General features: G+C 54.2%; 1 protein-coding gene across 1 annotated transcript in view; it reads left to right on the top strand.

The window, feature by feature from the left end:
• LOC307198983 (cadherin-4-like) overlaps positions 1–11,718 on the top strand; it is a 290,769-nt gene extending 279,051 nt beyond the window's left edge. Inside the window, exon 3 of the mRNA XM_079946379.1 lies at positions 11,384–11,718. Within this exon, the coding sequence (XP_079802505.1) occupies positions 11,384–11,638 (255 nt within the window). The 3' untranslated portion in view covers positions 11,639–11,718. The remainder of the gene's footprint in view (positions 1–11,383) is intronic.
• Positions 11,719–12,947: the final 1,229 nt, after the last annotated feature.

Raw genomic sequence — 12,947 nt, 5'->3', positions numbered from 1 at the left:
GTGCAGCCCCTAAGGAAAGTCTGGCCCATGAGCGACCCTGCATCCCACCATCACCCGCTTTCCATGAGCGCCAGAGGGCTAGTGCCCGCGCCTGAACCCCTACACTGCCAACTCGGAGTTTTAACCAAAGGGGGCGCGTGGGGCTTTCCACGCCAGGCGTCACCTTGGGAAGGCACCTGAAGGTCATTAGGTGGAGCTGAGTGACAGAGTGCACACCTTCAGAAAGTAGCAAGACGGTCCTTTTATGCTTTTCCAAAAGACGGCCTCAATGTGACTGAGAAACAGCAACTCCCAGAAAACAGACAACAGTGTGGTCAGCGAGCTTGCAGACAGCCGTCTACGCGCCTTTTTTCCCCCGGAGGGTGGCAGCTGCGTTAGTGAGTGATGATGAGCTTCTCGCTCCTGCAAGTTCAGACGGTGCTGCCGACGCGGGCCTGCTTCAGGCGCGGGCTTGACTGCCTGGGGGACGGCAGGAGAAACAGGTGTTTCCTTCTCCACGGCAGAGACCGTACAACTGCCGGGAAGGAGGCTGGTCCCTGTCCAGAGTCTGTGGTCATGACCACAGCCCGGCGGCCCGCCCCGGTGACAGACGATCAATAGTAGATCTCAGCGGATGCGCAGAGCTCCCCAGAAGACTGCAGCGTTTAACTCTGCCAGCGTGAAGGCGTGAGTGATTTCTAATTGCTGGAAGGTGCGTTTTCTGCAGTTGTGGAGAGCCGCCCTGGGGTCCGCAGGTGGAGGAGGTCCAGCTCGGGCTGTGTTTCAGGCTGCAGATGGCCTTGAGCGAGTGTCAGGGTCAACCTTTCATTTTGCAGAGGAAAGGTGCCCAGGGTCCCACAGCCCAGGGAGAAAAGCATCACGGTCATTGGTCACTTTCCCTGGCCTGTCCCAGGGGGCGGGGGGGGGGGTGTTGCAGCCTGGGCACCGTCTCACGGAGATTTGAGGGGGACGAGGGAATGAAGATGACGGGTGGCTCACTGACTCCCACGGCTGTGGGGAGCAAAGGGCACGAGAAAGAGGGGCCACTGCCAGGCAGGGAAGCCTCGGACACGCAGGCCAGGGGAGAGGAATGGACCGCGCGATCCTGCCCTGTCTCGTTCCTGTGGGCCAAGGAGCGAGAGCCCGAGGGGGCAAGTGAGCGGCGGGCGTGCTCGAAGGACTCTGAGCCCCGTGAGTCAGAAAGATCCCAAGTCGCTCCCTTGGTCACTGGGTGAGTGAAGACGGTTTGCATGTCCCCGCCGGACACTTTGTAATGTTCTGAGATGCAAACGGCATCACCGGGAATGGTCCCACGAGGGCGGCGACAGGCCTGACCACTGAGCAGCAGCCACGGGCTGGACTAAGGTGGGGTGGCTGGCGGGGGGCTGGGCCGGGAGAGGGTAGAGGCTGCGCTGTGTCCTGGGGATCTGGAGGGTGACATCTGAGTCGAGACCCGAGATGAGAGAAGCCATCATTCCCACAGAGGGAGCATCGCAAGCGGGGGGAGGTGGCCGGGCAGGTCGCTGGCCAGGCGGCCCTTGGTCAGGCTCTGAGTCTATTTTAGGGTGTGTCAGGACCCCAGGGAGGGCTGAAAGCGGGGCAGGAGGGGGGCTCCTTCTGCTGCAGCCCCGGGTCGGCCAGCACAGCGCTCAGCCTGCTTCCTGCTTGTCTCTGCAGGGCTGGTTTGCTAAGTGGGGTGGAGGCCCCCAGGGGCCAGCCCAGCTCCGTCTCCCACCCCGTGGGGTCCATCACCCCTCACCGCTGTGCTCTGGCCACTGTCCCCTCCCTGCCCTGGGAGGTCCCGCCACCCAGTACCCCTGCCTGGATCCTAGAATCTCCCCTCTCTCAGCTTCTCCTTTTCCTGAAACAAAACAAAAGCCTCAGAGGGCACGAGGCCATGCCCACCCCACCAGATCCACCACTTTGCCCCCATGTCCCTATGGGGGTGATGTCGCGTCACTTCTGCAGGACCTGTCCCGCCCCCCCAGCAGCGCTGTCCTGCAGCAAAGCAAGCACTGTGATGTGAGTACAGAAAGGAGAGGAGAGAGACCCTCCCTCACTGCCTGTCACACGCTAACCTTCCTCCTGACCAAAGCCTTCGAGGATCACCCACAGCAACAAAACTGACCATTTTTCTCACTAATTGACACCAATATGAGTGATGCCACTCGGTCCCACTGCAAACAGCTCCAGGAAAAAGTCATACATTCTGGTCTAACTTGCTAGTTTAATTTTTTTTTTTTTACTGTGATTGTATTTTTTTTCTGTAAACTACAGAGTAATTTCATTTACTTTGTTCCTAGCAAAACATAATTTTCTGGATTCTCCAGACCCAGTTACCAGCCAGGGTACTCGCAGGAGATGCCTGGAGACAGCTTCGCTTGCGTCAGCGGGAGGAGTGGGGGGCAGGCGGAACCGCTCGGGCGCTGGGGGTCCTTGCCGTGTGGGGGGTGGGGGGGCGAGGATGGCCGAGCAGCCTGGCCGGGCTCGTGGAGGTGACACACACACACACACACACACCACACACACACACACGGTGGGGCAGACTTATCTGAACATTCGGGCATCCCCCCAACTTCCTTACCGTGGCCCGTAAAGCAGACATGTCCTCCCCTGTGCTCCCATCCATTACACCTGCATCCTGCCCGCTCCCTGGGCTGCACGGATGGGCGCATTGTCTTGTGTCTTCATTTCTGGGTGGACACAAGGCTGAAGAGGGCAAGGGGTGTGCTCTGAGCGTCTGTTAAAAGAAGTGTAGCTTTGACACTACTGAAGTACGTGAAGCCTTCCCTCGGGATGATGGTGACGGATGCAAGTTGCCTAAAGAGCTGCGTCTCAGCTGTTCCCCCCGGGCTGCTCCCACCCTGAGTCCCTGGCCCATCTGCCTAGGACACGGGGGCACTGGGCGCCAGGGTCGCAAAGCACAGGCAGCATCTCCCCTCCATGTCAGGGCGCCCCCGTCCAAGCCGAGGAGCAGGGCGGGGCCGAGGGAGTAGCCTGAGTTCCAAACCCAGCCCCGTGAGCCTGGGCCAGTCCCCAGACCTCTGCCCAGGTGTGAGTGAGCACCGTGCCAGCCCCTGCCTTCCTGGGCTGTCACGGGCGTGAGTGAGCAGGCGGGAGGGGGCTGGGTTCGGAACTCCCTGCCCCCTGCCCCGCACACAGCAAGCAGCGTGTACAGGAGTGTTTGCTTAAGACTGTCCTTCCAAATATAGATGCACAAGAAATAATCATGCTATTTCATTCAGGAAAACTTTCTTTGTATGATTTCTACGGGAATTTTCAAAACAATCTCCCCTTCTTAGACGAGATCGCAAGTAAGAAATACCGTAGTGCTTTACGGGGCATAGATACGGCATTTTTCTTCCCTATAGGGTCGTGGATGTAAAAAAAAAATCCACTAAGTGCCTTTTCAGAACCAAACTCATGCAAATGTTTGTTTAGAATGGCTCCCATGCTCTGTTTGTTACAGAACGGAGATATCTTTCTGTTGTTTTATTTTGTGTTTGTTAAATACCGTTTTATTCTGTCGGTCCTTAGCTACCATGGAAACCAGGCAGAAGGCTGCAGACAGAACCCTAGTTAAATGTTTTAAATATACATGCTTGCAGGCAAACAAAAAGTACCATTTTTCAAATGTATATTGAAAGGGAAGCGAAGGGAGAGAAATGGACAATCTGTATAGATTTTGGTGCCTCTTTTTTTTTTTATGAAATCTAATTATCCTTAGTGAAAATCAGTACTGGGTTTGACATTTGGGAGAGTTGAGGAGTGGAAGGATGCTATTTCCCTTATTGAAGCATGTTTAACCCAAAGCTCTAAGGAAGCAATGAAAACAGGAAGGCTGGGGAATCAGAGACAGGGGAGAGGGTCGTAAACAACACTGACATTTGGGGAATGAGTCTCGTCTACCCTTGTCCCAGCATAAGCAGTGTTAGTGTACAATGCAGACGTGGCATGTCATTCCCCAAGTGTTCCATTTTGAGCACAGACCCATGAAATTCGTAACCCAGGGGCCCCAGGCCCTACATTGGTCGTGTTTCCGTGGCTGGGACGAGCCACCTCCTTCCCCAACATCGGGGCCACCGAGAGGGTCAGGTGAGACTCTGTGAGTGGGTCTCGGTCACTCTGCATGGAAGAAGGTGCAGGAGCCTACAGGGCTGGATGCTGGACGCTGGTTGAAAGGAAAGGGGTCCCGGGTGGATGCCCCGGTGTTGCTTCGTGCGGGGAGACACGCGGGCTGGTTGACCTTCGTGGCGAAAGAGAAGCAGCCCGGCCTCATCAGGGCTCCATCCTGAGCGCCTCCCCTGCCTGCATCTCGCGGGAAGCTCAGTGCAGGTGCAGGTCCCAGACCCCTGTCCCTGAGCTGCGCACCCACTGCCCAGAGAGGGGCTGGACGCACTGCTCCTCGGCACATGGCCCAGTCTGGAGACCAGAGAGCAGGGAAGAACAGGGAAGTTAAAAACCACAATTCCCTCCAGCCTGCCCATCCCCTGCCTCCGCATTCAGGGTCCACGCGCTGCCAGTCAGGGAAAGAAGATCACACAGGGCACCTTCCCGAGAAGGCACTGCCCTGGGTAAGGAAAGCCCATGATTCCATCGCAGGGGGGGCCAGAAAGCTGACCCCAGGCCCCTTGATGGAGAAGGTGTCCTCGTGGACGCTGGCGGTCAGCTCGCCTGGTTGGCACATCCCACGGGGAGCTAACTTGAAAGTGTCCCCATAAATGTAGCTTTTGTTGAATTGGTGGACTTGTGTTCATGCTATTTTCTCAAAAGTGGGGGGAGTTTACAGTGCTGAGGCAGGGCGGCATGGGACCCAACAGCTGTGTGGGAGGGCCCATGGGGGGTCAGGCTGTCATCTGTGACCCCATCTTCGAAGGTCAGGGCTGCCAGGCGCTCCTTAGAAACGCACTGGGATCTGGGACTGTTGAAGCCGTTTTCATATCCACGTCACCTCTTGAGGGCAGTGGCTTCTGCTGAGCCATCTTCTGGAGAACAGTGGAGCTCGTCGCACTCTGCAGAAGTGGCCGGGCGTCCGTGGGGTTCTGTGTGTGGGGTGAGGATAGGGGTGTGTCCAGGGCTTGGGCCAGAGGGTGGCTTTGGTGGTGGTGAGTGCAGGGCGCATGCGCAGGACCATGCTTTTGCTCCCGGCTCTTCAGAAGTGGCAGTTGGGTTTTTGGACTCTTTGTATCTTGTTCAGACTTGCCCCAACTGCGCCGTGGGTGCAGTTCTTTTCAGTCCCTTATAGTCTCTTTGTATCTGTTGCTCAAGGAGACGTCTATCCAGGTGCAAGCCCTGCAGCAGAGGGTCCCGGGTCCCAGGTCCCTGCCTGTCTCGCAGTGGGACCCGTCACCTACACTCCCGTCACCAGGAGAGGTGAGCAGTACATATCGCTTATTCGCTGCTAAGCAGCTGTCACCCTCCTCAAACCATGATGGCTGGGAAGGGACTTGCTGCCTTGAAGACAGTCTGCGTTGTTTATATTCCCTGCCCAGCGCCGCTTCTGAGTGTTTCGTGAGTCACCTATTTGCTTATACTTGGCTCTTCATAAGTCTGTGTTCCTACCAGGCGAGTGGTTGGGTGATAGAAAAAGATGACAGATTGTAACTTCCTGCATGTAGATTGGAGGAGGTGCATATGACTGTCGTCCTCCCCTGACACTTTCCTCTCTCTTTTTTTTTCCTTTTTGAAAAAAAGAAAAAAAAAAGAGGCGATAATTTAAAACCTGCCCCAGGTCGGTTTTACATTATTCATCTTTCACTTGTGAACGATGATGGAAAGGAAGTGACCCAGCTTCTTCCTAATGTCGGGGAGTCCCTGAAGACCTCACCTAGAAGCCACACTTGATTACTCTCATAGTCAGACACACAGAGCGACGCTCCTTACAAGGAGAGCAGGCCCCGGGCAGGCACAGGGCTGCTGGGAGCTTAAGAAAATAAGATAATATGCCCGGTGAGGAGATAAAAAACAAAAGCCACCTTGGGAAGGCGGGTGTGCGGGTCACTGCTGGGCTCCAGGTTTGGGCTGGTGCCAGGAGAAGGTGGAAAATGATGACTTTGCGGGAGGGTGGCAGTCACGCAGCTTGCCTGTGAATCCGGGGCCTCGGCCTTCCCGTGAGAGTGGAAGACGGTCCTTGTCTCCATTCCTCCCCTTTTCTCTTGAGTTCACTGAGCTGTGTTCCTGAGCATGGGGGTTTTGTCACTTTGTCCCTGGAGAGAAGATGCCTATGCCTGAGGCTGTTCCTGAAAACCTGCCGAGAGAGAAGCGCGAAGCCCAGAGACGAGGTGACCTAGAAGGGTCTTAGACCCCCGTCCTGGCCTCCCCAGACCCCCACGTGCTCTAGACAGAGCGGGTGTGCACACCCCTCGAGGGGGACCAGCCCAAGCAACCGCACAGGCACGGGGTGGCGTTTCGTCTTTGCAAAGTGCGAGTCCGCTGGGGCAGTGACTCCGTAGCTCACCTGTATCACTCAGGAGCGAGACCACGGAACCCCCCCAGGTTGTGACGTGAAGAAGCTACGCTCCAGAAAGTACCCCAGCCTCCTGCCCACGCCCCAGCTGCCCCCAAAGCGCAGAGCTTGTCCAGCTCCGGGGCGGGAAACGGAGGCCCAGAGGCAGGATAAGACTCATCCCGGGCCCCAGGCCTGGCGCTAGGAGCCCAGCCTGGGGAGGCTCCTCCCCTAGTAAGTCACCATTTCAGAGCATCGTCAGCGGAACGATCCGCTGCTAAGCCCGATGGATGAAGGCTCAGTGGGAGAGGCCATCTGAGATGAGAAATGCTTTGTAAATAACAGCTGATAAGGAGCAGACGGATTTAGGGCCTCACAAATGAGCGCCTGGCCTCTGCGTGATCTGTACCTGGGAGCCACGGCCCCTGCCCTTCCTCTGCCCCTTTTGGGAAAGGCCCGCTGCAGGCGGAACAGGGCAGACGCGTGTCCTGAGCGGTCCTGGCCCCTCAAGATGCCCCTGTAAAAGCCCGCCTGCCACCCCTTCCTGGGATCAGGGCTCCGAGGGGTCCCCAGGGGCCGCCACCCCCGCTGCACACCGTGCCCCGCTCAGCCGCTGCTTGTCGAGCACCAGCTCCTCCCTGGGGTGGGCCGGGCTGAGTCCCATCAGAGGACCAGGCGATCCCTCAGCGCTTGCCATCCTGCGAACCTGCAGGGAGCAGCTTGCTGGCTCCAAGGCCAGCGCGGCCGTCAGGACCCCCTCCGACCCCCACCAGTTACAAGACCTCTGACTTGGGCTGAACTGTGTGTAAGGAACAGCCTGTTGGGGCCGGGCTGTTGGTTCTGAGAAAATTGTGACGCATTACATACACAGAGAGAGAAACAACACACACACACACACATGTGTACACACGTGCATGTGTATATGAGACATAGCACAGAGGCACGTGCACATGTGTGCGTGCACGTGTGTCTGTATGTGCCTGGCCTGTACATACATGCGTGTGCCTATGTAGGTGAACGTGCACACGTGTATCAGGAGCATAGAGGCCACATTCACGTTATCACCCAACACCCGCCATCATTGGCTCAGAAACACTGGTGACCAGGGCGCAGTGGGGAAATCGGCAGCTGTCGTCTGTTCGGAAACACCTTCGAGAGCGGCCAGAAACATGATTTACCATTAGTATGATTACGCGTCGGGGTTTGCGTGCCGCACTCTGAACGGCCCGAGGTCCGCGCGGGTCCCGAAGCGCGTGCGCGCCTCATCAGGTGACGGGTCATTGTCGTCATCGGCGTTCCTCCCCCGGAGAAGTGGGTGTGTCTTCCCAGCTGAAGCTAGTGCAGGTCTGGCATTGATCTTCGCCAGATTTTGTTATTACACTTGTCTCACAGCTTTAAAATAGTAGCAAATATGTGCAATTTATTGAAACAACACTAGGGAAATTAACGCCATGCAAGCTCAGCCTAAGCAAATGAAGACAAAGCAGGTTTTTAAAAGGAGAACGGCTCGATGAAAACCTTGACAATTCCGAGTCTAGAATGAAGAGGCTCGGTGAGCTTCTGCAGGTGCCCAAGCATCAGCGGGCGAGGCAGACCTGCATTCTCTGTGCCGCACGTGGGAGACATGGCGGAGCCGGGACGGCCAGGCTCCACCTCCCAGAGGCCGTGCTTGTGGCCGGGACCCCTGCCCCAGCACCCCACACACGCACGCAGACGCGCTCAGAGCAAACACCAAGCGGGTCCCCTCTGCTGAGGCAAGTGCCTGTGCCGGGTGACCCTCGTTTCCTGTGAGGCCGGGAGCCCCCGCAAGGTCATGCGTCTGTGGAGCGTGGCAGTCCCCTGGAGGGCTCACTGAGCACACGCGGCAGGCGTCAGCGCAGAGGTGGGGAGTCCAGGTGGGAATCTCACACTTGGCATTTCTAACCTGGAAGCTGACGCCGCGGGAACTCAGAAATGCCTCTGCTGGTCCGAGGTTTTTCACTGACGTCCTTGGGCCTCTCCGATGGGAATGTCCATGTCTGCCCAGCCCACTGCACACTGACATGAGGACCCGTAGAGGGGATGGGACCCCATGAAGAAACCCCAGAAGTGAGGGGGGCACACAGATCCTGCCTCTGCCTAAAGAGCTTTGTGACCTTCAGAAGTTACTTGGCCTCTCTGAGCCGCCCAGTCGCCTCCCTGGTAGAGGGGGGATGACCTTCCTGTAGCCTTGGCAGCAGGGAAGATGCAGGCAGAGACGGTTCAGAACGCTCAGTGCCCACAAGGCGTTGGCTGCCCCTGACACGTGGAGAGCAGTTGTCTGCATCCTGGCTGCAAGGGGGCAGGGTGTGGCCAGGACCATCCTGAACACTGTTCTGTGATGCTCATCAAGGAGTCTAGAGATGACCCCACCCCTGTCATCGTGAGAGATGCAGGGTTGGTCACAAGGCAGCATCTGTTAGTTTGACTTGAATAGGTGTTGAGAGAATGTCATGTTTCCATAGAAATCAAGGCCACTGGGGATGCACACACCTCACGTGGATTCTTCTCATGAAGGATGGGAAGCGACCTAGGGAAGCCTTTCGGTTTTTAATTGCTGCAGACTCTTAAGTGCAGGAGCTCAACACGAAAGACAGCAGGACCCCTGGTGGGGAAAGTCCCAGAGGGGGGTCTCTGGCGTGTGGCTTGTCCAGATGGGTTTTTCCATTGATGTAGCATCAGGTTTTGGCGTTCAGGACTGATCTGTTTTTTTGGTTTTTTTAATTAGTTTTGTCGACGTGTGTCTAACTTATTCTATGCAGCTTTTTTGCAAGAGGGAGTGGGGAAGGTTCAACGGGCAATGGCAAGACCAACAGGTTCTCACTGGGTGGGAGCTCAGCTGGAGGGTGGGGACCCCGCCGTGATTGGAGAGGGGCCACCGCCTAGGGCCTCCAGCCAGCTCTGTCCTCTCTGGCTTGGGCTGTCCTGGTCCAGGGTCTGTCTCTGCCACGTGAGCTCTCATATGCTCCTGGCTCTGAGACTCGAGTGAAATGAACATCAACCATGAGAACGGTGCGGAGGCGACCACACGGGGCACCTTGAAAATAAACATGGAGGCGAGATAGGTGCCAGATGTCTTGTGTATACGTGAGTCCTGTTAGCTCTTCTAATTATACAATTTCATGTACATTATAACATTCAGAAATACAGAAAGGTAAAAGGAATAAATTAAAATAAAAACTCACTGGTGACCAGAGAAAACCAGAGTTTACATTTCTATGTATTTCCTTCCAATCTTTTTTCTATCCTTTTAAAAAACATGGGGACTTATGCTGCCTGTATACTTTGGTGCCATTTCTCCACTTCCTATCAGTGTATGGAATTTCTTCATATCTTCAAAGAGTAACTTCTTTTTTTCTTAATACATCTTTATGGAGTATAATTGCTTCACAATGCTGTGTTAGTTTCTGTTGTACAACAAAGTGAATCAGCCATATGCATACATATGTCCCCATATCCCCTCCCTCCTGAGCCTCCCTCCCACCTTCCCTATCCCACCTCTGTAGGCCGTCGCAAAGCACCGAGCTGCTCTTGTGCTATGCGGCTGCTTCCCAGTAGCTATTTTACAGTTGGTAGTGGATATGTGTGATGCTACTCTCGCTTCGCCCCAGCTTCCCCTTGCCCTGCCCCGTGTCCTCAAGTCCATTCTCTATGTCTTCATCTTTATTCCTGCCCTGCCACTAGGTTCATCAGTACCATTTTTTTTTTTTTAGATTCCATATAGATGCGTTAGCATACGGTATTTATTTTTCTCTTTCTGACTTACAAAGAGTAACTTCTAATGACACGCAGTATCCCAAAATATGGACGTAGTGTAATGCATTTAAATATTATTTGCCACCATCAGACTTCCAGAATTTTTTCCTGGTATTTTTACTATTTCACATGTACATAATGTTATTATAAAGACAGCTACGATGAACATCTTTATTTGGCGGGTTTGTCCACATGCAGTTCCGCTGGGACAGACTTCCAGCTGTGGAGTTATGGGGTCAAAAGCGAGGACCATTTTTGAGGCTTCTGATAGCTCTTGGCAGAATGCTGCTCCCAGCAGTGAGGAGCCCCATTGACTTCAGAGCAGCCGACATTCAGTCCCGCCGGTTCCCGCCAGGCATGGGCTCTTATCAGTCTAATTTCCATAGCAACCCTCTGAGTTCAGTGCTGTTATTACCAAGCCCGTTTTATAAAAGAAGTAGCTGGAGCTGAGAGAGATTAAGGGCACTTGCCCCGTGTCACATGAATCTTTGGATGCAGGTAAACATAAGACACCAGGTCTGTTTAACGCCAAATCCCACAACCTCAACCATCACCCTCTGCTGACTCACTCACGACACGCTCCTCAGGGGGGAGGATTCATTTTGTTTACTCTTGTCAGTTTGATGGGTGAGGAGGATATATTGCTTTAATTTGCATTGTTTGATGACTGGACATTTTTCATGAGTTTATTGATCCTTTATATTTACTTTGCTGTTAATTATCTATTTGTGTCTTTTTCCTGTTATAATGAAGTTCCAATTTTTTCTTATTGATTTGTAGGAACTCTTTATATAGTCAGGCTCTTAGCTGTTTGTCAGATTTGTTGTAACTTCATCAATTGCTTTTAGGGTATGTTTTCATAAACAAGGGTTTTAAGTTAAAATGTATGAATATTATCCTTTGTAATTTTTTTCCATCGTTTTGGGCCCTGATGTACTGGTTAAAGAGTCAGCTATATTTTCTTCTTTGTTTATGGTTTCTTAACCCCCATTTAATCTGTAGTCCATTTCTTTGTAGAGATGAGGGTCTTGCTAGATTTTTTTCCCTAACACGTCCCCACTTTTCCCAACACCATCCAATCTTTCCCTGGATCTAGGATAGTACAAATTCTAACAGATGCCTTTTCCTCTGCAACACCTAACCAGGCTTCTTTTCCTCTTCTCTCCCTTCCAAATAACGCTGCAGAAAGGAAAGAAGAGTGCACCCCTGGACCCTATCCAGCCGCCAAATGACACACTGTTGCCGTGGCCACAGCATCAGAGCTCCAATGGGCTGAGGCGGCAGAAACGGGACTGGGTCATCCCGCCCATCAACGTGCCAGAAAACTCCCGCGGGCCCTTCCCGCAGCAGCTGGTGAGGGTAAGTGGAGACGCTCCTGCCGGTGGGGAAGCTCTCGGCTTTAGCCCCTGCCTGTCCCGGGATCTCGCGAATCAAGTCTGATGGGCTTGTTCCTGGAGCCTGGGACCGGCTCTGCACTGGGTGTCTAAGGTCAAGATTTTGCCTTTTCAGTAATGAGATAAATAATACACAGAACAGAAAAGTCAGAAGGGCAGTTGCATCCTCCAGGGTGGACGGGCCTGCTTGCATTGGGTCCTCTCTCTCCGGTTACTGTCCAGTGACTGTTCTGGTGCGTGGAAGGAGATGGGATGGAGACTTGGGTCATGGCCTTTGACCTCTGACACCTTCCTTTGGTCTGCATGTTCACACTTCTTCCCGATTATGGCTAAGATATTGAATGGAGAATGATGGCTTGTCCACGCTGACCATGATCTTGGTGAAAAGTCAGAGGTGCTGAGACTGAGCCTGAGGTGCCGGGGGGGGGGCAGTTCTGTGTCCCTTCCCTTAGGGTCACCTGCTCCCAGCAGCCACCACGAGGTTGCTTTTCCTGAAGGACTCATTTTACAAATCTGTTTTTCAATGATCAAGGCCACCAACTAGCGTCATCTCCTTCCCTTTGAAGGAAGATTGCAGCCCAATCTGAACAACAGTTTGATAAAGTGGTGGTGAGAACCCCGTTAGATAATCCCATCCGTGGCCAGCGCCTCTCCCCACTTGTGGAGCTGGGGCCCCTCGAGTGTTATTAGGGCGTCGGCTTCATTCCTTGGCCTGATTAGTCTGTTTTGTTTCCTGTTCTTTTTGATGCAGAAAGCTGGGGGGTGGGTATTAAAATGCAGAGCTGAAGCAGCAGACCTCGCAGGGCCATCCAGGTCAGTCACCCCACCATACACACCACAGCCACGGAGCCGTGTCGTGACTATCGCCCTGCCTTCACCACATGTGACGCTGTGACTTAGTTTGGTCTTTGTTCCTGTTTCTGGCCAGAACTCGTAAAACCCGTGCAATTTCCTAAATGATAAGAGTGAAAAAGATGTCTGCAGACATCCACAGCAAACCCCTTCCGGCACACCTGAGCTCATGTGCATGAGGGGACTTTGGGGAAGTCCCAGGGGAACCTAAGGCCGGGGCGGGTACCAACCCTGTGACTGCAGGGCTGGGACCTTCACGTTCCCCTTCCCCCCCAGCCGCTCACCCCAGGAGGGAAGAGGGGCTGGATGTTGAATCAGTCACCAGTGACCCATGATTTAATCAGTCGTGCCTACGTAACGAAGTCTCCATAAAACCCCAAAAGGACAGGGTTCAGAGAGCTTCCGGGGGGTGAACACATGGAGATTCAGTGAGGATGGCTCTCAGGGAGGGCGTGAAGTCTCCGGGAACCTTCCCACACCTCGTCCTACGCCTCTTCCCTCTC

Source organism: Stenella coeruleoalba (assembly GCF_951394435.1).
Source record: "Stenella coeruleoalba genome assembly, chromosome: 15".
Lineage (NCBI taxonomy): Eukaryota > Metazoa > Chordata > Mammalia > Artiodactyla > Delphinidae > Stenella > Stenella coeruleoalba.
The sequence above is the reverse complement of the archived record's forward strand: the minus strand, read 5'-3'. Positions and strand labels throughout refer to the sequence as shown.